Genomic DNA, 26,574 nt, shown 5'->3' on the forward strand with positions numbered 1-26,574 from the left:
GCATTGTATTTACAACCAAAATACAGATTTATAGTACTTTTAGGCCTATTTTTTATTGTGGCAAAATAAACACAATATACAACTACCAATTTCATCACTTTGAAGCATACAACTCATGGGCATTAACTGCATTAGCACTGTTGCACAACTACTCTTATAGTGTTTTTAATCAACATTATATGAAAGAACACCTGAATAAAATGGGAGTCAAAATTGCTTTAATCTACTGATAATTGCAAATGGATTAATGAGCCAACATTATTTTAACTATTCTTGTCAATCACTTATGGGGAAACCCAAAATGCCTGTAAGACTCTTGGAACAGCCAGGCATATCTAAGAATCCTTAGCCTGTTTTACTGACTATCTAAATAAATATATTGACTCCTTTATACTGTTTTTATAAATGCCTCTTGATTATGTTTACCCTTTAAACTCAGATTCTTAAACTTTGGGGCCGAGTGGAATGTTACAATCTGAGTAATGCTTTTTCATTTAACCCATCCACCAAACAACAGCATTTATAATATTGCTATTGACTTGCCACATATTACATGTGGGGTGTGGTGTGTGTTTGTGTGTGTGTGTGTTTCTTTTTTTTTCTTTACGACTATGGACATCTTAATGACAATCATACTTTTAAATGCAATACACTTCCACTGGTGTTAAATGAAGTGTTTAGATGCCATCTTTAAAAAATGTGTATTATTGTAATATTCAGCAGGTATCATTTATGAATAAGTGGCATGGTTTTGATAGCCATTAATCTCATCCTAAGAAATACACAAAAGTCAATAAATTATTTCTTGGAACAACTAACATAAGAAATATGAAATATATATCATGTTCTTATTTGGACTTTATGTGCATTTAGTAGAATGGCACAAAATATTTGGGAAGTCTGGAATAATTTTTCATTTTTTTTCCAAATCCTGTTAACTGTTCTGAATATGACAGTTTTAACCAAAGCAAAGGTAGGGAATATTTCTCTGTTTGCTTTATATTTAAAAATTTGGTTTTTCTTTCATGCAGACATTAAAATGCACATTTGGTTGTTTTTTTTTTTTATTTAATTTAATTTAATTTTATTTTTTCAGTGTTCCAAGATTCATTGTTTATGCACCACACCCAGTGCTCCATGCAGTAAGTGCCCTCCTTAATACCCACCACTGGCTCACCCATTCCCCCACCCCTCCCCCCTCTAAAACCCTGTTTGTTCCTCAGAGTCCACAGTCTGTCATGGTTCGGCTCCTCCTCCAATTTCCCCCAATTCACTTTTCCTTTCCTTTTCCTAATGTCCTCCATGTTATTCCTTATGCTCCATTAGCAAGTGAAACCATATGATAATTGACTCTCTCTGCTTGACTTACTTCACTCAGCATAATCTCCTCCAGTCCCATCCATGTTGATATAAAAGTTGGGTATTCATCCTTTCTGATGGCTGAGTAATATTCCATTGTATATAGGGACCACATCTTTATCCATTCACCTGTTGAAGGGCATCTTGGCTCTTTCCACAGTTTGGCGATTGTGGACTTGCTGTTATGAACATTGGGGTACATATGGCCCTTCTTTTTACTACATCTCTTTCTTTGGGGTAAGTACCCAGTAGGTAGTTCTATTTTTTAATTTTTTAAGGACTCTCTGCACTGTTTTCCAAAGTGGCTGCACCAACTTGCATTCCCACCAACAGTGTAAGAGGGTTCCCCTTTCTCCACATCCTCTCCAACACTTCTTGTTTCTCACCTTATTAATTTTTGCCATTCTAACTGGTGTAAGATGGTATCTCAATGTGGTTTTGATATGAATTTCCCTGATGGCTAATGTTGAACATTTTTTCATGTGTCTGTTAGCCATTTGTATGTCTTCTTTGGAGAAGTGTCTGTTCATGTCTTCTGCCCATTTTCTGACATGATTTTCTGTTTTTTGGTGTTGAGTTTAAGGAGTTCTTTATGGATCTTGGATATCAGCCCTTTGTACTGTCATTTGCGAATATCTTGTCCCATTCTGTGGGTTGCTTCTTTGTTTTGTTGACTGTTTCCCTTGCTGTGCAGAAGCTTTTTATCTTGATGAAGTCCCAAAAGTTCATTTTTGCTTGGTTCCTCTGCCTTTGAAGACATGTCTTGAAAGAAGTTACTATGGCTGATGTTGAAGTAAAATGCACATTTGTTTTTTATTTCATGTCAGGTTTTTACTTTAAAAAATTATTTCTAATATTTCATAATGCACTAAAATTATATCCTCAATATTTTATATATATTAACTTTTCATTTACTTTTAAATTTTGAGGGTGAAATATTATATACTCACTACTATATGGATTTCAATTAAGAAACATTTGATAATGTTCAGCCATTTTTAGTTATCTCTTCCATGACTAGAATAAAAAAGAGTACTCTACAAAGTAATCATTACCCATGTATCTACTACTCACTTTTCCAGAAAATAAAAAGAATCATTTTTTGCCTGCTTAATAGCATATGGTTTTTAGTTTGTGTAGTGCTGCTGTTGATAAAGGGAACAGATTGTTCCAATCTCTGTTTTTTAATGCAGTATTTCATATTTGTCATGTGGGAACCTCTCCTTCAAATGCTATTTTCTTTTTTACTTTGTGGGCAATAATTGAAGGACATTCGATTTACTAAAGATTTTCTTTCAGATATGTTTCCTAGTTCTAGATCCTTATCTTTCATTATTTTACTTTTATGTTTGTTTACTTAGTCTCTGAAGAATAATTTAAAGTGACTCACTCTTAATCTTAAAATACACACACACACAAATACACACACACACACACATTCTCTACAAATACGTTAGCTCTTTCATTTCCAGTGTTTTTATATTGTTCACGTACACTTAGTAATACAGATTTGAAAAGCATCTCCCAAAGAGCATTTGTTTTTGAATATCATTGGCCATCTGCATGAATACAGCAGAAGAGAATGTCCACGGATAGATAGCAAGTCTTCTCTTTGAGAATTTAAGATAAAAAGGAATGAAAAAAAATAGTGAATTTAAAAATTAGCTGGAAAAAGTATCAACTTAAAAGTCCCAAGTTTTAAGAATTATCTTTTCTGCTGAAAATTTAAAATGATGAGGGAACTTATTTCATTAAAAAAGCAAAAGTCTAGCTTTGTGTCCAAAGATTGTTCAATACAGTGAACATCATGAGTTTTTTTTTTTTTAAATCCAAGTCTGCTCCTTAGGTGGAGGAAAGCAGAGGAAACTGGAATGAAGCAAGAATGACTATTAAAATATATCTCCTAATCCAGACCTTATCTGTGACCTCTAAATCCATATATCTAACTACATGCCTGAAATCTTTGTAAAAAGTTCTACATGTTCAACATGTCCAAAGACACATTTTTAACAAGATTTACTATCACTACCTCTTACACCAGTGAGTGTTCAATGCTGCAAGAGAGTAGCATTCTTGGCACATATTTTTGACTTTCTTCCCTGCATACTATTTATCCTTCTTCCTGTTGATTTTGTTTAGTGAATGTATTTTAAATCTGTACACATGTCTCCCTATACATTGCTTTAGTCCAAGCTATGTCTAGCTTGGACTGCTACAACTGACCTTTAGCTGGTATGTCTGCATCCATTATTATACCCTCCCCTTCTTGTATTTCCCAAGAGTTGCAGTGATATTTTCAAAATACAATCAGATCATTTGTTCAGTACACCTTCAAAGGAAACCCAAATCTTGCACTTTCTGGACCTATGCACAATCCCATCTCCACAATTTCTGACCAACTCTAAAATCTCTAGTCAGATTGACTTTCCTTCAGTTTCTCAAAAATGCTGTGTCCTCTCTCAAAAGGCACAGACACATTCCATTTTCTCTGCTGATTCCCACCTCCTGCCACCTTTGCCTACTTATAATTTACACAGCCTTTCTTACATTCCACACTTGATCTGTTCCCCACTGTCCATGCCCTCATTCTGGTTACACCTTTCCTTCATGACACCTAACACAGCTTGCAATGATGCCTATTACGATTGAATTGTATCCTCCAATGATATGTGCTGAAGTTCTAACCCTCAGTATTTCAAAATGGCCTTATTTGGGTCTTTACAAGTGTAATTAATTAAGATAAATTCAATCGGAACAGGGTGGGCTTTTAATCCAATAATAGTCTGTGTCTGTAAGAAAAGAAGCAGTAACACACAGGGAAAATGTTATGTGAAGATACAGAGACATTCAGGCACAGAAAAGCAGGTAACATGTAAAGAGGAAAGCAGAGGTTGGATTTCTGCTGTCACAAGCCAAGGAAGGTCTGAGCCTACTAGGACCTACAAAAGGCAAGAGAGTTCTCTTCCCCAAAGGTGCAGGTGGGGCACAGCCTTGTCAATACGTTGATTTCTGACTTTCAGCATCAAACTGTGCGGGGATAAATTCCTGTTATTTCAAACCACCCAGACTGTGGTTCAGTGTTACAGCTGCCCTACTAACCTAATGCACTACACTTAGCGATTAACACCTACCTCCGCTGCTAAACCATAAGTTTCATGAGGGCAGGAAACATGTGCTTTTGTTCACTATTACATTTCTAGCACCTACCCCATGATAGCTGGCCACACAACAGATACCTAGTAGATATTTTTGAATAAATGAACTTATCCTACAACTTAACTCACATAAAACACTTCTTTGTATTTGATTTTAATACAAAATAAATAAAATTATCAGTATTTTCTGAAACCAAGTCCATAATTTATAAAACTTATGCATTATTAAAATTGACATAAAAATGAAAATAATGGTTTGATATACCCCAAAGCATATATGATATGAATCACTTTCAATAAATGGAATGTAATTCTATCAAAGGAGTTAAGAAAGTTTTTCATTCATTTTATAAAATTTAAAATATTACGTGAATATTTAGTGCAAAATTGAGGTTCCTGTTGGTGCAGAGCATTTATCTCAATAGGCTCCATTTTTCCAGGTATGGATGTAGTGCTCTCAGCACATCTGACTCAAATTTGACTTGATCTTTAATGATTATTCAAACAGAATTTCAAAAGAATACAATCAGAAAACTATAAATTAATGCCTGTGAGAAAAGTTGTACTTCACAGCAAAAGAAAGAGTGTATATCTCATGACATAATGTAAAGATGCAAATAGTGAAAAACAGATTAAAGCTATTGATATCATACTTATTTCCAGTTCTGCCAATATCATTGCACTCTATCAATGCACTTGACATGTGAGAGACAGGCTAACATAGTGGATATGAACTTTGGCTCTGGAGAAAAATTACCTGAATTTGAATGACACCTATCAAGTTAGGTATAATCAGAGTACCTTCCAAATAGGGTTATTATAAAGATAACATGTGTTAATTCAAACAAAATACTTGACAATGTGTCTAAAACATAGTATATTCATATTGATGTTTAATTGCAAAACTATAGGGGGCATCATATATGTGATGTTTCAAAATTTTCAAACCAAAAAAATTAAATCCATCTTTAATGATTATATTGTCTTTAGCTCTAACATTTTTCATTCTTTTCCCCTATACTAATTCAGTCTCTGAATTTGTTTAATAGCACAATCCAATTAACACGAGACTTTCAAGCTAATATGCCAATACATACATGCATTTCGATATAGCATGGATATTACAAAAACCTTTGAAATGAGATAATCATAAATATAAAGATAATTTTTAATATTTCTTCTTGTTCCCTATAAATCATGTTACACACTTTCTAGCATATTGCAGACATCCTAATTTGGAGATCACTGCATTAGACAATACATTCTTTATTGAAGCAGTGTCTTTATTTCCTTCCATTATTTTAACAGTACCTAGTACAGAATCTGACATACAGAGGTAATCAATAAATATGTTACAGGAAAATAAAGATAAATGAATATATGTATCTTGGAGCAGATATATACTTTCTCAAGTATCATACATAATTAGCCAGAAACTAAGTCTTAGTTAGTTAGAATAATTAGGAAGGAACTAAATCTTCAAATTCTAAATCCAATGCTCTTTCACTTGTCCATCTAGAAATATAGATAAAAGTTATGTAAATATATATGTACATATACAATTTTTAACGTAAATACTGCTAATGGGAAATAACTTACTACCAGGACTAATATGCAAATTTATAAGCTATTTTACCAGAAAATTGTCAGGATTTTAAATTTCAATCCTAAGTACCTAAATATTTTTTTTTTAATTTGATACCTCTTAAAAGTAGGAGAAAAAATATTTTATCTGGAAAGTTTCTTTTGTAAATGATTATATATAAAAATATTAGACATGGAAAATATGTTTGGGGAAATAAAATTTCAAGAGTGTTTTATATGTGTATGTGTATTTTCTTTCTATTTTTATGAAATATCAAAATTGACAGAAATTAATAGCAGTCTATTTCTATATGTTTTATGTCATTAACTACCTGTCTATCTCTAAATCTATTTATGTACCGACTTACGTGTCAATCGTCTATTAATTAATCTTGTTAATAAGAAATATACATATAAATATATGATTTTTATATTTTTAAATATATAAAAATAAAATTATTGAAGATTCAAATATTCAATTGTGAAATATTAAACATTTACTACAGTTGAAGATAACAGTCTATCTGTTTTTAGATTCTGAACTTATGAAAATATCAGTAGGGTGTTAACGTTTGTAGCCAATGATATTGATCAGATAATAACAATTTTTACCCTACCAATAATTATAACATTTCTCTGCAGAATATCCATTACATCTCTGAAGTTATTTACTATTTTTTGTCTTCCGTTTGAGAGTCTCTTTACCTGCCTCTCCACTTACTGTGTTATTATACTCTCCTTGAGGATGACTTTCAACAGGCTCTGGCAAGGAGAATAAATGTGACTCCATATCCTGATGACTAAGCAAATACTAGAGGAGAAAGAGAAAATCATCAGATAATGTTACTATCCTGCTTAATTCATATTTGATGAATAAATACATGAGTTCATTTTTGCCAATTTTTAATGAGAGATGATTGCTAAAATAAAAAATCAGATCACTTAGCTTCCTATCTACTGTTAACAATATCACCTTGTTTTTTACTGATATTCCTCCTTCTGGTGAAAATCATTGTTTACCCCTTTCTCCTTTTAATGAATCAATCTGCAAAACTAGCAGATTTTTAGAAGAAAAAAAAGCAGTATATTTTATTTCACATTTGGGGGACTCTCTGCCACACAATTTGTTCCTTTTAACTTGTATTACAGAAAGTTAATGAACTATAGCTTTATTGTGTGCACCATTTGGACACAGAACAGGTATGAAGGTTTGATAGGCAATAGCTCAACAAGTTATGTTAAATGTGATTACCTCTATTTTTGAAATGTTTTCATACAAATTGTCTTTAATAGTTTGTATTTTTAATTTAGTAGCATGAGTGTTCACTATTGACTCTCTGACAAACCTATGTCAACATGTGATATGAAATTAAAATTTACAAAAGCAAAAATATATATTTTCCTGGGAATACTTATACACTTATTTTTAGAAATATATATTTGAATTCTAGTTTAATATAGTTTTACTATATACAGGTTTAATCATTAACTGTTTGAAAGTAGAATGTAAAATATGAATTTTGCAAATAACATGAAATTTGCATTGTATAATTAACTGACATTTCAGTTACTCTTCTTTGTAAAATGGAAGTGTTTAAAGCATTATTATTATAAAATTAATATAATTAACTAATACTTGTTATGGTTGTGACTGAAACACAACTCAAGACAATATTAGGTTGAACTACTCACAGCTTTTAAAATCTCTGGCAAGAACCTTAGATTCTCTTCGGTTTTCCATAAGTAAAATGTAGATAATATGGTAACTGCCTGATTAAAAATCATACTCTTTTTGTAATATGAATACATATTCATATAAAATACGAAGTTAGAAGAAATTCAATGTAGGGGTATGCTATTATCTTGTGAGTCTCTAAGAATATTTATTATCACATTTATTCTTAGCTCTACAGTTTTCATTTCTAGCTTCTGTTCTACAATGAATTATGTTGCCTTTATTCTCTACTTCAAAAAGTTACTATAATATTTTCTTAGCATAAAGACATCCTTAATCCTTAAAAATATTCCTATTCCCTCCAGATACCCAGAGGTTTGTAACTTCATTTAGATCTTTCATCTTGATTATATGTACACACACACACACACACACACACACACACAGAATACAGTCTTGGGCCAAACTGATGAGTGTAGAGTTAGTAGAAAGCTCCTTAGAAGTTAATACCAAAGGGCCACTCAAGGCTCCTTTCTGTTCACACATTACAAGGGGTGCTTTTCTCATCACCCCACTCATCCCCCATTCTTCTCTTTGCAGCATAGCCAGCAATTAGAAGAAAATAAATTTAGAAACACCAGCATCTTACCAAAAAATACATTAAAAGGCTTCAGATCTTTTCATTTTCTTGTATTTTCCCTGAAAATGATCTTCTGAGAAAGATGGGAGGATAACCTACACATTATGAACTGTCTAAAGCTGAAAGCCAACCCTTTACAAATACGTGCTGCAAAGCCCAGTGATTAGAAAATGGACAGTTTCTCTTATCTTATTCCTATAAATGAAAAACCCAACAATATATCCTAGAAAATGATGGTGCTCTTTTAGCTATAAACGACTTGCAAATAACTCATTATCTGCTTTAGTTGGAGAACTTTCACTATTCTTAATGGTTACTAAATAGAAGATCGCAAACACTAGGATTGACAAAAGCTGAAGGAAAAAAAAGCAAAATGAATTGAAAGTACTAGAAAAATATCTTAATCCCTGAATTTTTCTAAAATCATGTATTTTACTACATATTTTTCTACCTTGGTGCAATATATAATAGATATAAAATATGCTATTTAACTCATTTAATCCAAATTAACTAGCTTATGTTCAGTTACCTATTTGGAAAAAAAAATGAAGATGTCTTTATTGAATACTTTTTTGATAAACACACAAGTGGGCAATAATGCAAAATCTAATCAAGTATCCAGGCTTTGGTTCCAAAAGCAGGAAAACTATTAGAGAAATAAAATTTAAAAATTATTCTTGAGAAGGAAACCATGATATCTGGAGGAAATATTTAAAGATTTATATACAGATTTCCTAATTCTAAATCACTGAGCACAGCCATCCATATTTTCTAGATTATGAGAATGCATGAAGCTCATTATTTGTATCCTAAGTTAAACAAAATGGAATGGACATTGACATATGCATATTAAGTCTTAGCATTTAGCATTCCTATCTATTGTCTACACTGTCCACACAACAGCTATGAATTAAAACAACATAGATAACCTTGAATAAGTTCTAAAAATGAAATTTTCTTATTTGTAAAATGGCAGTTGTAACTATCAAATGAAAGAGTTGCTGAAATGATCAAATGAGATATTTTACCTAAGTTTTAGCCTTGGACCTAACACAGATTTCATGCTCAGTAATTGAAAATGTAATTAAATGTATTCATTTATTCTTAGGATTTGAAAATATGATTTAAGGATGCCTTGGTAGCTCAGTTGGTTGGGCATCTGACTTGATTTCTGCTACGGTCATGATCTAGGGGTGGTGAGATCAAGCCCTCCCCCTCACACCTGTGTGCTGTGTGCACTGCCTCTCTTAAATAAATAAATAAATAAAATCTAAAAAAAGAAAATATGATTTAGATAAGATTAATCAGAGATTCAAATGATTTATCAAATTACATAATGTCTGACTCAACCATATAATTATTATAGAATTGATTTTGATGCGATCAAAATCACTTTATAAATAAAAATTCTAAACAATGACAAAAGATAATCCCATATATGTAAATATGGACTTCAGAATACCTGCACCAAAAAAATTTTTTCTATGTTTCAAGTTTTTATTTAAATTCCAGTTAATTAACATGTAGTGTAATATTGGTTTCAGGAGTAGAACATAGTGATTCATTACTTACATACAAACACCCTGTAATTGCACAATTTTTTTAAATAAATTAAAATAATTTTAATCCCAGAGAGTAATTGAGATATATCACATTATTTAATAAGAATTTAATTAGCTTATATTATTTTATTTGTAAATCCAGGCTATCACTATTAAATCTTCTATATTCTTTTCAAAAAGGTACTTATTTTCACCTTAAATTTCATAAAGCTATTCACCTTTATATCTTTTGTGTAAATTACCTGATGTTTAGCTATTAGTTCAACCATTTATTTTGCGATTCAACACAATGACTAAAGAAAATAACATACATTGAAAATTATTAAATACTATGAAGTGCACTATTATCCTGATTTCTTCATGATATATTAATTTATTCAATTCAATAAATATATGGAAAACATGGTTGAGAAGGATATTAGCTAAGTCAACTAAATTGTCTCACAAGTCTAAACCCAGAACTCAATATTTTGCTGCTGATAACATGAAGTCTTACATTTTCATCAGTTCTGTAGATGTTAGACTCTATTAAAACTTAATACTATGTCCTTTAAATTCTAACTAAACTTTTTCTAATTTCATTTTTCCTTACAATGAATGAATGTATTTCTGCTTTCTAAAGGATCTATTTGGGGGTGAGATGGGATGAAGGAGAAGTGTTGGGCAGAGAACCAAAGAAAGAAGGAGAGCAGGGTCTCGCTTCCTATGTCAAATATGAGTGGGTGACATTCACGTGTTCTTCTGGAACAAGTTCGCTGGAACCAAGCAAGATATATTTTATCCTAGAACAGTGAGATTCATCTGGAAGCTCTTAGGAAAGCTAGATTATTGAACCCTACCCATAGATATTAAATGAAGTCCAGGATGTTGTATTTTCTAAATCTTCAGGTGATAGTTATGGTCATCTGGTTTGAAATCTGTATACCAGAGAACATTTTTCCTGCATAGAATAAACTAGATAATTCACTCATAGATTATACATAGATGCTAAATGTTATGATCAATTTCCTGGCTGATTTTTCGTGGGACTTCCTAAAGCACCTAAACTCAGTATTATTCCTTCGGCATCCTTCACGTTCCTTCTGAAAAGCACAAGGCCATGTGGTAGCTGTGGAAAGGTGGAGGACAAGCCTTCTTTAAGATATCAATAATGACAAAAATAAAAATAGGTTTGACTATGTGCCAAACGCTGAAATAGAGAATTTCCTTATGTTATTTACTCCTTACAATAATCCTGTTCACAGGTACCCATCTTAAAGCATTTCAGCAGTAATTACATATGATTTATATAATGTGTTTAAAATAACATCTGGTATATAGCAGGGACTAAATGAATTGCAATTTTGTTATTTATAGATTAAAAAACAGAAACTAAGAGAAGATAAATGGTTGGCCCAGGTTATACTGCCAGAATTCAAACTTCAGTCTTGTTCCAGAGGCTGAGCACCTTTCACTGTAAAAAATTAGGATGGGGAATGATACGAAGCAAAGGAGGGAGGGGAACTCTGTCAAAAATTCTCTAGATATAAAACCAAAATACTCATGTCCTTGAAAAAAATTTGCCAATTCCACAGTTGTCTTAACTGTAGTCAGATTTCTCAGCTAAAAATAACCAAAATTAACTCATTAAATGAAGCATAAAATACACTTATTGGAAGAGTGTTAGGTAGCTGACAGATTCAAAGGTGACCTTGTTGAATGAGGCTTGTTGAAGAACCAAAACTGGCAATACTTGGGCAAAATTCTGCCACTAAAATAGTCTGCTTGGAAGAACGCAGCTGGCTCATCAGCCCCAGGAACTTTCCACTGACAAGGCTTGGCTCATACATGGCCATTGGATGCTCACTGTGGCCCCTTCTCCTCTTAACTGTACTGCAGCTGCCTCAGATGACCTCCATGTGGTCCTGTGCCTTTGCATCATGCTGCCTCTGAATATCCTTTCTTCCATCATGCAACTAAATTCAAACTGCCAAATGGTGAGGAAAAGAATAACTGCATTCCTTTCATCATTGGATATTACAGGGTTTAGTGTTCGGTTGAAAAAATAACCAAGTATATATTAATGACATCATCTGTGTAAAGCATTCCAGCAGGAATCTACAAATCCTAAAATAATGCAGGACTTCAGCCAGGATACAGAATGGGAAATCTTTTCAGACTGATTCCTGTCACTGTGGAGATTCCTATACTTAATGGATGATTGTATACATTATCATCCAAATCAGAGAGTGAAAGGCAGTACCATTACTAAGCATTCCAGGACAATGACCTTAACTAGAATTATCCCAGGCAAATCTGGATGTATCATCATCCAATTATTTAAACTGGTATACCTTTGTATGTTAGCTTACACTTTTAACTGCCTAAGAATAATGATCTTTCTTTACCATTCTTTTTCCTCCCTCCCTTCCTGGTTCCCTCCTCTATTTCTCCCTCCCTTCTTTCTCTCTCTCTCTCTCTTTATTGATTGATTGATTGATTTTTAAATTCTTAGGATTGTGCTTCTCTCTCTCTCTCTCTCTTTATTGATTGATTTATTTATTTTTAAATTCTTAGGATTGTGCTTCTCTCTCTCTATATATTTTTTTTAATTTATTTTTTATTCTTAGGATTGCAGCCAGCCAATGGAAACTTGGCCATTGAGTTACTTCAGATTTTCCAGAATATTAGCACAGTTATTTTCAGACATCTGATATTATAACCAGTGGCTGAGGTTGGGGGGATGAGTTCTTAATTACTTTTCAAATAAATAATTTTTGATCACTGGATCTGGTCAAAACTGTTAGTAGAATTCTGCGTACTTCCTGAGAAACATTCAGTCAGGCTGAATAAAGTATCCTCTCTGCTTTTCCAGACTAGGGTGGATGTGTAGCAAGAGGGGAGTTGAGAGAGAGGGAAAGAGAGAGAGAGAGAGAGAATGATTTTGCTATGTGTGTGCACGTCTATTTTGCCTGTGTCCATTAATAGATACCATACTTATTTTATGTAGGGTGGTGAAAGAGAAGAGAAAAGGATCTCTCATAACCTATAGTTTCAACAGTTGATAAGATTCTTAGTGAGTCAAGATAGTTGGCATGTTTAGTGCCTGGGAGGTGAATAATTACTGATTATAGCACATGTGAATTTAATTGATACAGAGAGATTTAACATTACAAGTAAACAATATGCTTGGTTTCCAATTTTTTTTCTTATATCATCAAATTATGTTTAGGACTATGTTAGACACTGTACAAAGAGGAGCAAATTGTTTTATTAGTATTGTTATTACTATTACTACTACTACTATTATTTACTTCAAAACCCTTTACCATGGAATTATATGGTAATAGATTGTCTTATGTGTTGCTTTCCAATAGAGCAATATGTAATATGCTACATCTGAAATTTTATTAGTATCATTCTACCTGAAAAATAGTCTCCTGAGATTTTGAGTAGCAGCATGTATCGTAGTATCAACTCCTCTAAATCCTGATCCATTAAAAACTATATCTGTCATGTTGTATCAATAATTTCACAGTGATTAGCAACAAATAGACGAGTTTGTGTTTACTTTATTCAATCTGCACATTTTCTCTAAAATATAATCCCAATTTGTATGGAGGAAATTCCATTAAATTTTAATAAAACTGGGAAATTTGAGTCTCAGACATTTTTCGACTTTTTTTCTATAATGTGAGCTATGGTAATCATGCAGAGTTATATTTCACAACTTCATTATTCTTTATTTAATTTTAGCTATTCTTGTGTTAACAAATAATGGGCCATCCATTCCACCTTTATTTTGCTTAATAATGTAGTCCGTGAAAATGTACATCAAATTTAATTATAAATTAATTATGTAATTAAAATAAATTGGCCATTAAGATTCATAAAACTACTTGGTTGAAGAACCTAGATGAACCCAGAACCATCAACTTCAGTAATGAAAACAGACACAGTTACAGCCAAAAATGATAGACTAGTAAGGTATACTTGGACACCAACCTCATGTCAGTTCCATTTTGCTATATACACCACATGTGACTAAGGCAGAAAATATTTACATGGTGAAATATAAAATAAAGTTTACAGCAAATACATCAGAGATATGTCGCATGTTTATACTGCCTGGTCAGTGAAATTTTAAAGAGACTTTTAGTTAATAAAACTGTAGTAACTATATTTGACCAATCTATTAATCCATGATTATTTACTATACTTGTCTATGTAAGAGCAAGAGGAAATGCTATGCCGCCCCCTGGTGTAAGTATTAATGTTGTAACACTAGAACTGCAGTGATCCAAGATCTTGCAAGGGAATCCCAGCTTTGGAAATCATTACTGAAAAGAGTTAAAAGAAATTCTAAGCTTTCCTAAAGAGTCATCTTCCTAGGAGTACAGGGTACAGTTCCATGAACCTTACAAGTCAAAAGGATGGCTGATATCTGAAGATTTTCATAGGATTTTAGTTAATCTCCTGGAATATTCAAGCCCCAACCCATACTTAAAGAAAGAGACTTTATGAATCTTGGAATGGCAGTAAGTGTGCAAGAGGTATCATGGGAAAATCGAGAAAAAAAAGGAAATACTGATATTGTTCAATACCAAAAGTTTCCAAATTATGTGTATTTATATATTGAATTTAATGAGTGAGATTCTAATACAGATCTGAATGTTCCAGTATGAAATACTGTTGATAGCTACCACCATTAATTTAAAGTTTACTATGTGTCAAACCTTTGTTAATTACTTTTCATTTAATTTGCAACATGTTTTCTAGGTAGGTATTTTTATCCTCCCCACTAAGCATAATATAACTGATAGAGAAATGAACTTGACCAAAGTCATAAAGCCAGTGACTAGCTGTGGTAGACTTCTCAGGTATAATCAATTTTCTCTTTTTCTTACTAACATAACACTGACTTTATTGGGATAAGTGGTGTGCCCAGTTCAATTAATCATGTTTTTAAAAAAAATCATGTTTTCATCCTTCCTACACTTAGTAGTGGTTCTATAGCATAGCTCCATCAAAAGAGAGGTAAGCAAACAATGTTGGGTAGGTCTTCTTAAAAAAAAAAAAAATTCAAATTTTTGTCCTTCCTCCTTTACTCACTGCTGCTCTAGATTAGGATATACATGTGATGCTGGAGCAGTAACCACTTTAGACCTGTAGGAAAAATACAAATAAAATCAAATTCTTTGGTTTTAATCTTATTAACCCACTTAATGTCAAAAAAGATCTATCTGCATATTTCTATTATATAAAAAACTAAAACAGAAATATTTAGGCACAGAGCTAATATTTGGGGTTTGGTTACAAACGGCTCTACTCACTACATCTGGATACAGAGGTATACCCAGGATTTGAACTCAGATCATCTGGTTATAAAGTGTTTGTGCTTTCCATCACTATTTAAATATGATGGTGAATATTTTGATGAAGACATGAAGACAAGTTACTGGATGCAAGACATAATCCTGGAGTGAAAACAGTTATTCTCTTCCCTAGCATGAAGGTACTTTGTCTCCCTAGCATGAAGGTACTTTGTCTCATTTCAAGGAGAGGTGATATCAAGTTTTGAAAGATAACCTTACAATATTTCCACTGACACTCCCTCAGAGACTACTGGACTATATTACTCGAGATGTTTTCATTAAATAAAGAGACAATCCATATTTTATCCCATCTCCCTGTCCTTGACCAGTTGTAGGAAAAATAATTCAGTACAAATCTCTCATCATTAAATCCATTCCTTCTCTGCAACTGACCTTAACTCTTTCCCAATAATTTATTGCCCAAAACTCTCCTACTTTCCATAGTCCATCTAAGGTGATTGACAACTCCTGGAGCTCTAGACCTCTTCCAAAGTCTCTCCAAATTTGCTCACACTACATAGAATTCTTTTATTTTTATTTTTACTGTGTTATGTTAGTTACCATAAAATACACTATTAGTTTTTGATGTAGTGTTCCAAGATTCACTGTTTACATATAACACCCACTGCTACGTAGAATTCTATAGGTGTTTCCTATCTGAAGGACACAAACAAGGCAATTTAAATGGGTTAATCTTTGAGTTATTATTAATACATTAACTATTTTATTCATTATTATTATTTTCTTAAATTTTGAGAGAAAGGTGAGAGCAAGGGCGGGGCTGGGGAGAGGCAGAGGGAGAGGAAGAGAGAGAATCCCAAGCGGCCTCCAAACTCACTGCAGAGCCTGAAGCAGGGCTCTATCTCACCACCCTGAAATCATGACCTGAGCCAAAACCAAATCAGATGCTTAACCGATTGAGCTACCCAGGCGCTCAGGAGAAAGCTCTGAGGCTCAGAGGAGGGCCATGCATAATTCAGTCTCACAGAAAAAGTCAAAGGTAAGCCCAAGAACTCCGGGTGCTTCTCAGAACACTTACCTCTCTGTCAGCCTCCACCACTTCACTTCTGCCATGAACTGCACTGGGATTATCAAAATCAATTTTATCCTGCTCTCTATCCTCAATGGCCTCAGTTCCACAAGAAGTCCAGAATTTCCAAATTCTTCATTCTCTGGACTTTAATCTCCATGTGGTTCTGTTATGCCCTCTTTTATGATACAATTCTCTGTATTTCCACATGTCCTAAAACACTTGGACTGTGCCTTCTTGAACTCTGAAATGTCTGGTATCAATGAAGTCTCTATAGCTTTAGACTTTCCATTGAAGTTTCTCTTCATCTTTTTGTTCCAACTGAACTGTCTCTCTTGGAAAAATTCCCCTGTATCTCTCTCAAGAGAGATGTTTCATCTCCCTAAATCCTCATATTAATGTGCCAGTGCAGCAAGTATGTTTTCCTTGTTCCACCTTGATAATTCTTGACCATTCTCCTTCCCTCCTTCATCCCTGAAAAGTCCCCAGCTTTGGATCTCATTTCCTTGAAATCATCCTTGCTGATAGCCTTGCCTCCCACCTGTTTGCAACCATCTATTCTCTTGTCATATCTGAGAAAGAAAAAAGCAGTCCTTGGGAACTGTCACTAAGGAGCTTATCTGGATCTAAGAGTAAAGTGTGGTTTTCTCTTATCAAACACCAAGAGTTTCACAGACCACTAACATCAGACAAGTTTGTCTATATGCGTGATGGAACAGAAGAAAAAAAAAAAAAAAAGACCACTCAGCAATCATCTTTGAGGACAAACAAAAACAAAAACACTGTTTTTGTTACCGAACCTCCCCATCTGCCAGCCAACATGAGCAAAAACTGTGGGTTTTTGTTGTTGTTGTTGTTGGTTTGTTTTGTTTTGGTTTGGTTTTTTTACCAACTACAGCTTTAGCCCCACTCTATTCTTGGCCTCCTAGATAAGAAGTACTGAGATAACCAACCATAGAACGGGCCCATCTTTTTCATAGTATCCAGAATAAAGGAGTGATTTAATCAACTCTCTACAGAATCATTTTACCCAATCTCAAATCCTGTAAACTTAGTCCTTATTCCCACTTCATGAGATGCACCATGGTTCCCCATGGTGTGCAGTTTACCTTGTTCCAACAAGTACCAGTGTGTCCGACATGGTTCAGCTATGTTTCTAGTTGGTTTTGGCTGGTGGGCATTGACAACATTCTGTATATTTTTATGGAAACATTTTTGTTTTGTAAAACTTAAGTCTTTCATTTTACACAGCCACCTTTTAAAGACTATTTTCTTATGTTAAACTACCAGAATATACACTCTCAATATAGCTTAAAATATTGTCTCATTTAAAGATAGCCTCTCTTCAAATACAAAAATGCACGTGAGACTATCTGCTGAAGCTGAACAGATAAGAATAGCATATTTTACGTAGTTATAAAAGTTTTTTGTGGGGAGGTAAGGGAATTGATGGAAGATAGATAGATTGTAATCCAGGCAAAGATTTAAAAGAAAGTTAAATATATTTTTCTATAAAATAACAGAAACATTCCAGAATAACGTCAATCAATTTTCAACCTAAATAGTTTAATAATGTCAAGTTCACCCATTTCCAATTAAATCCAAATATGATATATGGTTCAAATATTGAGTCATCTTATTATAAAAGAGATATAATAAACTGATCTTTAGTTTCTCCAGATAAACAGAACTAGTAGGAGAGATAGGTAGAAAGGTAGATAGAGAGATGGATAGAGGGATGATAGATAGGCAGACAGACAGATAGAGATTGATAGACAGATAATAGAGAGATGGATGATAGACAGGCAGATAGATAGATAGATTTTATATGTTAAGGAATTAGGAAATGACTCTGTGATTATGGGGTTTGTGGGGCTTCTGTAGAACAGCCCAGGAGGCTGGAAACTGAAGGCAGGATTTGCTGCTTCAGTCTTGAGACAGAACTTCTTCTCCAGGAAATCTCAGTTTTTGCTCTAAAAGATTTTCAACTGATTGCATGAGACCCATACACTTTGGTTTAGGATAATCTCTTTTACTTAAAGTCAGTGGATAGTAGACATTGACCACATCTACAAGATACCTTCACATCAACAAGATTAGTGTTTGATTAAAATATTGTTTACTACTCTGGTTGACAACAAAAAGCTAGCTATGAAACACAACAAAGCTCATTTTTCTAAAGCTTTTTAAGAAAAAAAAATGTTTTCTTTTAATTTGAATATGGCATTGTCATCATAAGCATTGAACTCATTTAAGGTTCTTATTACTAGAAAAGTATGAACTTTCCTCTAATGGTGTCACACCATTGTGAAAGAGTCCAGACTACTATATCAGGTAACAGATTTTGTTTACTTTGAAAACTAGGATTAATTTTAATTATTCATTACCCCATTTTATCTTATACTGTGATAGAAAGTGTACTGTAATATATTTATAAAATTAATGAAAACTTGCCAGTTGAAAACACTATCATACTATAGTATATGTGATAAGTATTTCCTCAGAGCCAAAGAATAATTTAGAATGAAATAAAACCAATCAAATGGTTTCAGCTACAATCCTTAGAAAGAAAAATTAAGAAAATTATATATCTTATATTTTGTAGCTAGCAATTTAAAAAGTGGTATACATAATTTCTTCATGAATATTGGCTGCAGTACACCATAGATTGCTATGTTTTTGTCTATCTGGAAAGATTACTCAAACTCCTAATATAAAGCCATTGCCTAAAATAGTAATATCTCAGTTAAACAGTGTCACTGGATGAAATTATTTCTACATTGAATTATTACAATTATTAAAAATATTATTTCCCTTGTGCATAATACTTCTAAGAAACTTTTTCCAAATACGTTACGTTAACTAAGCATGTTTATTAAAAGTGTAAATTAAAGAATAAAATTATATTCAGTATTAATTTTTAAAAGGACCAAAACCAAGAAATTACTGAAAATACCTGTAGCCTGAACAAACGTTTGCAATTTTAAAATGAATCACCATCAAATCACACATTTCTTTATTATGATAGTATGCCAAGAGGTATGATCTAGAGAATACTTTTAAGCAGTTCAACCAATATATGGCAAACAGATACTATAAAAATATGAATATGCCAAAACTTTTTTGAAGACTATCGTATAACAAAGGGCACATGTAGAATGGTGAAAATGTTTCTGTCTCCCTATATGTAAAATTTGGTTCTCAGACTCTCAGGTAGGAAATTCAAGTACCTTCATTGGTCAAGAAGGTAATGTAAGTAAGTGAAAAACCTAAATCACTGTAAAAAGCAGTGTAGACAGTAGCAAACTGCATCCTTCTTTGAATGGTGTTTAAAGCCAAATATTTTAAAACACAGTGCATTCTAAACAAACTACTTCTACACCCTGAATATGGCCCTGAATACAACCATATGGAACCTTGGATTAGGTGGTCTCAAGGCTCTTGTTGATCTGTGTTTTCAGTAAAAATGTAATTATTATCAATAACCTCATGAGGAACTAGACATGATGACAAGCTATCATGTCACTATTTGAATTTCAGCTATCAAAAGTAATTTAATTAATATTTACCGTGCTAACAAAGGTATGTCAGTTTTATGGTTATTACTTGACAACATTTGCCTTAAAATGTTGCTTACATTTTTGAGCAGGTCATAACAACAATAATTCAATTATAAGTTATTTTCCTTACTTAAAATATATTCTAAAAATGCACATTTGTAGAGTTTTTCCAGAATAAAAGATAAGTATAGCAAAGAATATATGACACATTAAGTTCAGAAAAGTGAGACACAAGATGGTCTTTGATACGGAATACATAATAATTTAGAAGAAATTTGGAAGAATATATAATGGACTGATTTTGAGAATGAGTTTATAAAGTGGGAATGTTTGGGTATTTATTAAGATATCACCCTAATCCACCCTCACCCCTAACCTTCCTTGAGGATATTAATCTAACAATGATAATTTTTCATCAGCATTAATTCAACAACTGGTCTCTTTAGTCTTATGTACAATCTTAAATATGCCACATAAATGGGTTTCAATGAGTGGAGAAAGCTTTTAAATTACATTCTCTATGAGATATAGAAATTTGCAAGGAAATGACATGAATAATAATGTCAGATAATGATAATTAGAACAAAAGGCCATATAACATATTTCAAAGACTCTTAGTGAGTTCCTGTATACACAAAGGAAAAAAATCTAAAATTTTTTCATTCTTTTCAAAATGAATACATATGAAAACGTCCTGAGTGACAAGAAACCTGAAAACATGTCAAAATAAGTGAATATTTTTTCAGCACATTCAAAAATGAACAGGAGTGTACATGAATACATGTTAATGAATAATACTTAACACGTAATTCCTAGCACAGAGCTTGTGGTGCCTAGAGTAGTGCTTTGTAATTGAAGCATCTCAATAAATCTAAATGAACTACATAACAAATATGTTGAAAACTGATTAATAAATCAATACTTCTTTTCTTCCCAACTCTGGTACTTAATATATTGGAAAATGAGGGAAGTCTACATAAACAGGGCTTAGGCCAGACAGAAATTATTGATGTTTGCATATTGGAGGATGAGACTTAAAACATTTGAATTCAAATTATCCTGTGAATCTATTTCTCTACACCTGAAGGCACGTGGAAAAATAGAGTGCCTTCAAAAAACAGATAACACCAACACCATCTCTTTATCAATGCAGATAGTAACATACCAGTTTCTATGGAATCCCTAATTTAGTATCTAAATTATAAAAGAAATATGTCTGAAATTAAGAAATTGGGATTATAATATTGACTTACTGTATGACCTCAAAATCACCACTCAATTTTTTTTTAATTCCATAGTCTGTAAAATAGACCTAATATTCTTATGGGATATAAAAATGCTAACAAAACATAATGAACAAATTAGTAATTATTTCTAAGTTTCCAAATGTCATATTAAAAGTGATCAAATGTATATTTAAATTGTGTTATATATATATAAGTATTTTATATGAAAGGTTTTTAAATATATAATTAGGATAAAGAAAATTTGCAGCTCAATTGACAAAACATACATATAACAAAATGTTCTTATCCAATAAATGTTCTTATCCAATTTTATACACAATGGTTATATCTGAGGGATAATCTAAGGAAAAAGAATGAGGCTACATGGACAGTAAACTTTATTCATTGTCACTAAACCATATAACTTATTGAGACATATTCTGGAGCACTCATAAAATATTAGCTTATCTCTTATTCCATGGAATTAAAGCTATATCACATATATGATGCTATTATAACAGAAATCATGACAAGTAGAGTGACATTTCTCTTTACTTGTAAGACACTACAAAATGATGATGTGTGTATTTTCAGTTAAAATTGTCAAGAGGAATTATTTAAAAGCTCAGAAATAAGGTCAAGATTAACAACAGGCTTAATCTTTAAGTATCTTTTTAAAATTGTATGTGTGAGGGATATAATACGACCTATAGAAAGACTGTACAGTTTGATAATCTCCTCAGTATAAGTAGCGGGATTACATTCTGGATTTTAAAGCTAAGCAATTAATCAATGTCATTGAAGCCTGAGGTAACTTTTTTCTATAAGTAACTTCTAATTCATGAAAGAACACTGTATTAACAGTTATAAGCTATGTTAAATTCTTCAATAACTTTTGGCAGATCACAAATCTTTTAAAAGTATAAACTAAAAAATTGTGCAGAGTACCATTAGTTATCCAGTAATTGAAAATAACTGGAATTTCAAAGGAAAAATCAAAGCACTTTTTCTCTGACTGGTTTTAAGTTGTGCTTTCCTAAAATAAGAATAAACACTTGAAATATTGTTAAAATTCTTTTGACTTAATACTCATATCAAAATGCAAAAGTGTGATGATTTTTTAAAGGCAAAATTAAAAACATGTCAAAATCAAGTAGACAACAAAGTAAAGAGGGTCTCATAATTTTTACCTTCTGAAACCAGGATTAAAGAGTAATAACCATATATTCTTACTTGAAAATGTTCAAAATATACTATATGTACATTTTAAAGATAATATTAGTGTTTCTTCTTAAAGTTCCTAATCCTGAGAAGTTTCAGCTCCAGTTTCTGTTTTCAGCTTATAGTGCATTTTAGCTTATGCTAAATTTTCATAGCATCCTATGTTTTGTGAAGAATACATTATTAGGTAAGTCTAGATAGTTATTTAACCAAGAACATTTATGAATATGTTTAGATCTCTTCTGCTATACTTAAAGACAGGCATTACTCTCATTCTCCTTAATAACAAAATCACCAAAAGACATATAGAAAACAAATATATGACATATATTACATTATAAAGTCATAGTTTCAAATACAGTTGGACCATGTATGAAAATCTGTGTAATTTTACTAAGTGTAAATCTCTTACATGGGAAATACAAACTTGGGCAGTTTATAAACACAGTCTAGAAGGATAAGCTATTAAGTTACTGTAAGCCCTTTTTCTATAACTAAAAGAAATATGATAAGAGCTATTTCTAACCCATCTTCCTCCAGTTTTTTGCTCCAATATTTGCCCATATTTATATTTATTCATCTCATTTAATAGCTGCTTTTTAACACATTTTTTAATCCGAAACTTACACTGGCAAATCTAGACTTTAACCTACCTTTTGTCAATATGAGTGATAAAGAACTGATTGACTCCAAACCCACAACAAACAAATCTGCATAAGTAAACTGAACCACTGTTAGAAACCTAAGGTTGATTTAAGAATATGTCTGAAGTTAGGAAATTGGGATTATGATATTGACTTGCTGACTTACTGTATGACCTCAAAATCACCACTCAATTTTTTTTTAATTCCATAGTCTATAAAATAGACCTACTATTCTTATGAGATATAAAATTGAGATATTTATGAGATATAAAACTTACCAAAATTTTCACAAGTTCTGTTTTGGCAACTTTTTTTCCCTATATACTCTCCTATGTTTATCTTTTTTTCTTTTTCTTTTACTTACAGGATCATTGTAACTATAGAGATCTTGTTGATAAATTGCCTTTTCCACAAGTAAAACGATTAAAAAAACAAACCAGTGCATATTTTCTTAAATTGAAGAGTTCCCCCCACCAAAATATTTATCTTCCCACACAGTTGAGTTCTTTAAGAAAATAATCAGAACCAAAACAATTTTAGTAATCCCCATAGCCTTTGCTTACTGATCTGCATAATACTCTAGTAAGAAAGACCACAAAAGAGTATTTTCACTTTCTTTTGTTCAACACCAATCTTATCCACAACAATAAAAGCAACAAACTAACCTGACTGTTTGCATCTTAGATAAATTGAGAGGAGGATTCCAATAAATTCCAGGAAAAAAGAAAAAAAAATCAAATGTTTATCAATGCCAGAATTCACTTAAAACTTCAGAAGAGAATTTTTCATTTCTGTAAAACATCACATCACTTTTTAAAAAGATTATGTAGAATCATATTTTAAAATATGGACTAACTGAGTCTGTCCTTAAACTTCTACTCTATCTAGTCAGGCTCAGTAACAACTTTGTAAAATAAGGGGCGGGGGGTGCTCAGACTTTAGTGATATATATATATATATATATATGCATATTACCACCTTATTCTAGCTCTACTCTCCTTGCAGTACTTAAACTTAATGAGCTTTTCCTCTACTTCTTTTTTTTCTTCTCTTTTGAAGTGTACACTTCTTAAGAGTCAGTCCACAAGGAGGTTTTGTAACTAAGAGAGGTTTTGTTAGAAAAAGTAAGAGCTATTACCCTGCACCATCTCAATGCTCAGCACATCCTCTCCCACCAATCAGGAGTGCTCTTTCGACTAAGATGCTGAAAGACGAAGCTCTGTGGTCCAGTGAGAACCTCCCAGCAACTGCATGGGTTCTATTTGTCTAGCATACTTCCTAGTGGCTCTGATTGTGACAGAACGCTCGCCCTTCACATTTATCTCTAACCTCTTTTGAGTGAATAGCTTAAAGTGGGCGACAAGGGATTCTGGAGTCACTCAGTCAAGCTTAGTACTGGCAACTTCTCACTAGAGAAGTTTGCTGCCAGTCCTTCAGGAGACAACCAGAACGCGAACTCCTTCTGAGACCATCACTCAATCCCGCCACCTAACTCCGCGCCACCAGTCACATGGCTCCCTGCTTCCATCGGAGACACCCACATCCTCATTCACCTTCAGCCTCCTAAGCCAAAAGATGTTAGAGGGTCACTTGGGGTGAGCGTGCTTTTATTTTCTTTCTTAAGAAAAGGTCCTGTTGACACAATCTGCTTCCAATGGGGAGACATGGTGGTAATCTCCAGCATTATGGGGTGAGGTGTTGAGAGTCCAGAGCATTGTCGAAGTGTCCACCAAAACCACGGATCACAGCTTCCTTAAGATTACAGCCTTTTTCTACATCTAATTCTCACCCCACGCCCACAAAATAGGTAAATTGATAAATTATAAACCAAATTGAGACGCAACCCCTCCAAAATTTCACAGTAACCTCAATCCTCCAAATGCCCTCTTTAGGGAAGGGGGGAGGGAGAAAGAGAGAGAGAGAGAGAGAGAAAGAAACAGAGCTATTACCAGAGTTTTGTTCCCGTTCTTGCTGAGAGGGCCCCGGAAAACTCCCTTGATGTTGCGAAAGTGTCCGTTGCTGAGATGCGTGGAGCTGATGACAATGTAGTAACACTCCATGGGGCAGCCGCCGCCTCCTCCACCGCAGCCGCCGCTTCCATGCACCTCGCGCCCGCAGCCGCAGCGCGCCGGAGCCCGGGCAGGGTGGGCTGGGGACCCGCCGCGAGGGCGAACCGCCGCCTCTCCCGCACGCCTCGGGGAGACAGACTCACTACACCCCTCTGCCGTGCGCGCCGAGGCTCCTCCGCCTCCGCATGCTCTCGGCGCTCTCCCTCTCAGTCTCCGTTTCTCTTCTAATTCGCCCTGGGGCGACGCGCCCCGCGGGAGGTTCCCGGGCTGGGAGGGGCCGGCCAGGCAGCAGGACCCGGCGGGACTCAGTGCAGGCGCGGCGGCCGAGCGGAGCCGGGCAGCGGGAGCCGCCCGAGCGGCAGCGGCGGCGGCGGCGGCAGCAGCATCCCCCGCGCTCGGCGCCCGCTCTCGGAGTTGCTGCTGCTGGCAGGCATGAGTGTTATTATAGTGAGCGGCGTTGCCGGTCCATTGCACTGAGCCAATGGCAGGGAGCCACTGGGCTGATACTGAGAGCTGTCAGAGGAGTACATCTGTCACCCGCTGCCTTCCCCCGCCCTCCCCCGCCGCCGCCAGGACCCACGGCCGCGACGGTCCGGGCGCGAGTGGGAGCGCCCAGCGAGCGGGACGCCCCCCGCGCAGCGCCGCGGCCGCCGAGGGCCAGGGACGCGACGGCCACCGCGGGCGGGCGGCAGAGAGACCCGCGACTGAGAAGTGGGAGACTCCTCTAAGGTGGGGGCGGAGGGGAACAAGAAGAGACGGAGATTTCTTGCCTGCCAGTCGGGAGTGGGGGAAGGGGGGACGGGGGATAAATAAATTAATAATTCAGTACCAAAGCCAACCGCTTCCAACCGCAGCGTATCCAGGCAGGTGCCAGCAGCTGCTTCTCTCCCCAGATAGTTGCTACCCACTGGATTTGGCTTATTTGATTTTATTTGTTTTTAATGTATTTTTAGTATGGAGGTTGGATCCTGTTCACAATCATAGAGAAAGAAAATGTTCCCTTCCCACCACCACCACCACCCATTTGTAGAGATCACAAGTGCCTGTGTTGGTAGTTTGGGAGGTGGGGGCCAACAGGGTGAGGTGGGGGAGGGAGTTGTGGCGATGTGAGTGGAAGTGGATAGAAGGTAAAAAAGGGACTCCTGCTTAATGTGCTCCTGGACCTGGCGTTCCCCTCACCCATCTCCCCTGAGAATCTCGGTTCTTCCTAAATTGCCAAAGCTGAAGGGAAAGGCATGCTTTGCCGCAAAGAAGCTGCTGCCACGAGCTTGCTTTGCATTTCTCTATAGTTCTTTTCACACTACGGAGTGGTAGAACAAAAAGCGTTTGCCCTAGAAGCGACCTGAAGGGAAAATCTCCTGCAAAGGAACTAATGGGTTAAGGAACTAATGGGTTCCTAACGGAAAGTAGGGGATGGGGTCTGCTGCGTTCCCTGAAGCCAGACCATCAGGCTGGTTTTTAAGGGGGCAAGGCAGCCATCCTCCTGGATGTGCCC

The 26,574-nt window shown here is 34.6% G+C and overlaps 1 protein-coding gene across 1 annotated transcript in view; it reads right to left on the minus strand.

Moving 5' to 3' along the window:
- The window catches only part of ZNF804A (zinc finger protein 804A), a gene marked incomplete at both ends in the record, with an annotated part of 278,660 nt that extends 253,590 nt beyond the window's left edge, over positions 1-25,070 (minus strand). Inside the window, one exon of the mRNA XM_080799650.1 lies at positions 24,960-25,070. Within this exon, the coding sequence (XP_080655776.1) occupies positions 24,960-25,070 (111 nt within the window). The remainder of the gene's footprint in view (positions 1-24,959) is intronic.
- Positions 25,071-26,574: the final 1,504 nt, after the last annotated feature.

The sequence above is a fragment of the Martes martes genome (genome assembly GCF_963455335.1).
Source record: "Martes martes genome assembly, chromosome: 3".
In the NCBI taxonomy this organism is placed as follows: domain Eukaryota; kingdom Metazoa; phylum Chordata; class Mammalia; order Carnivora; family Mustelidae; genus Martes; species Martes martes.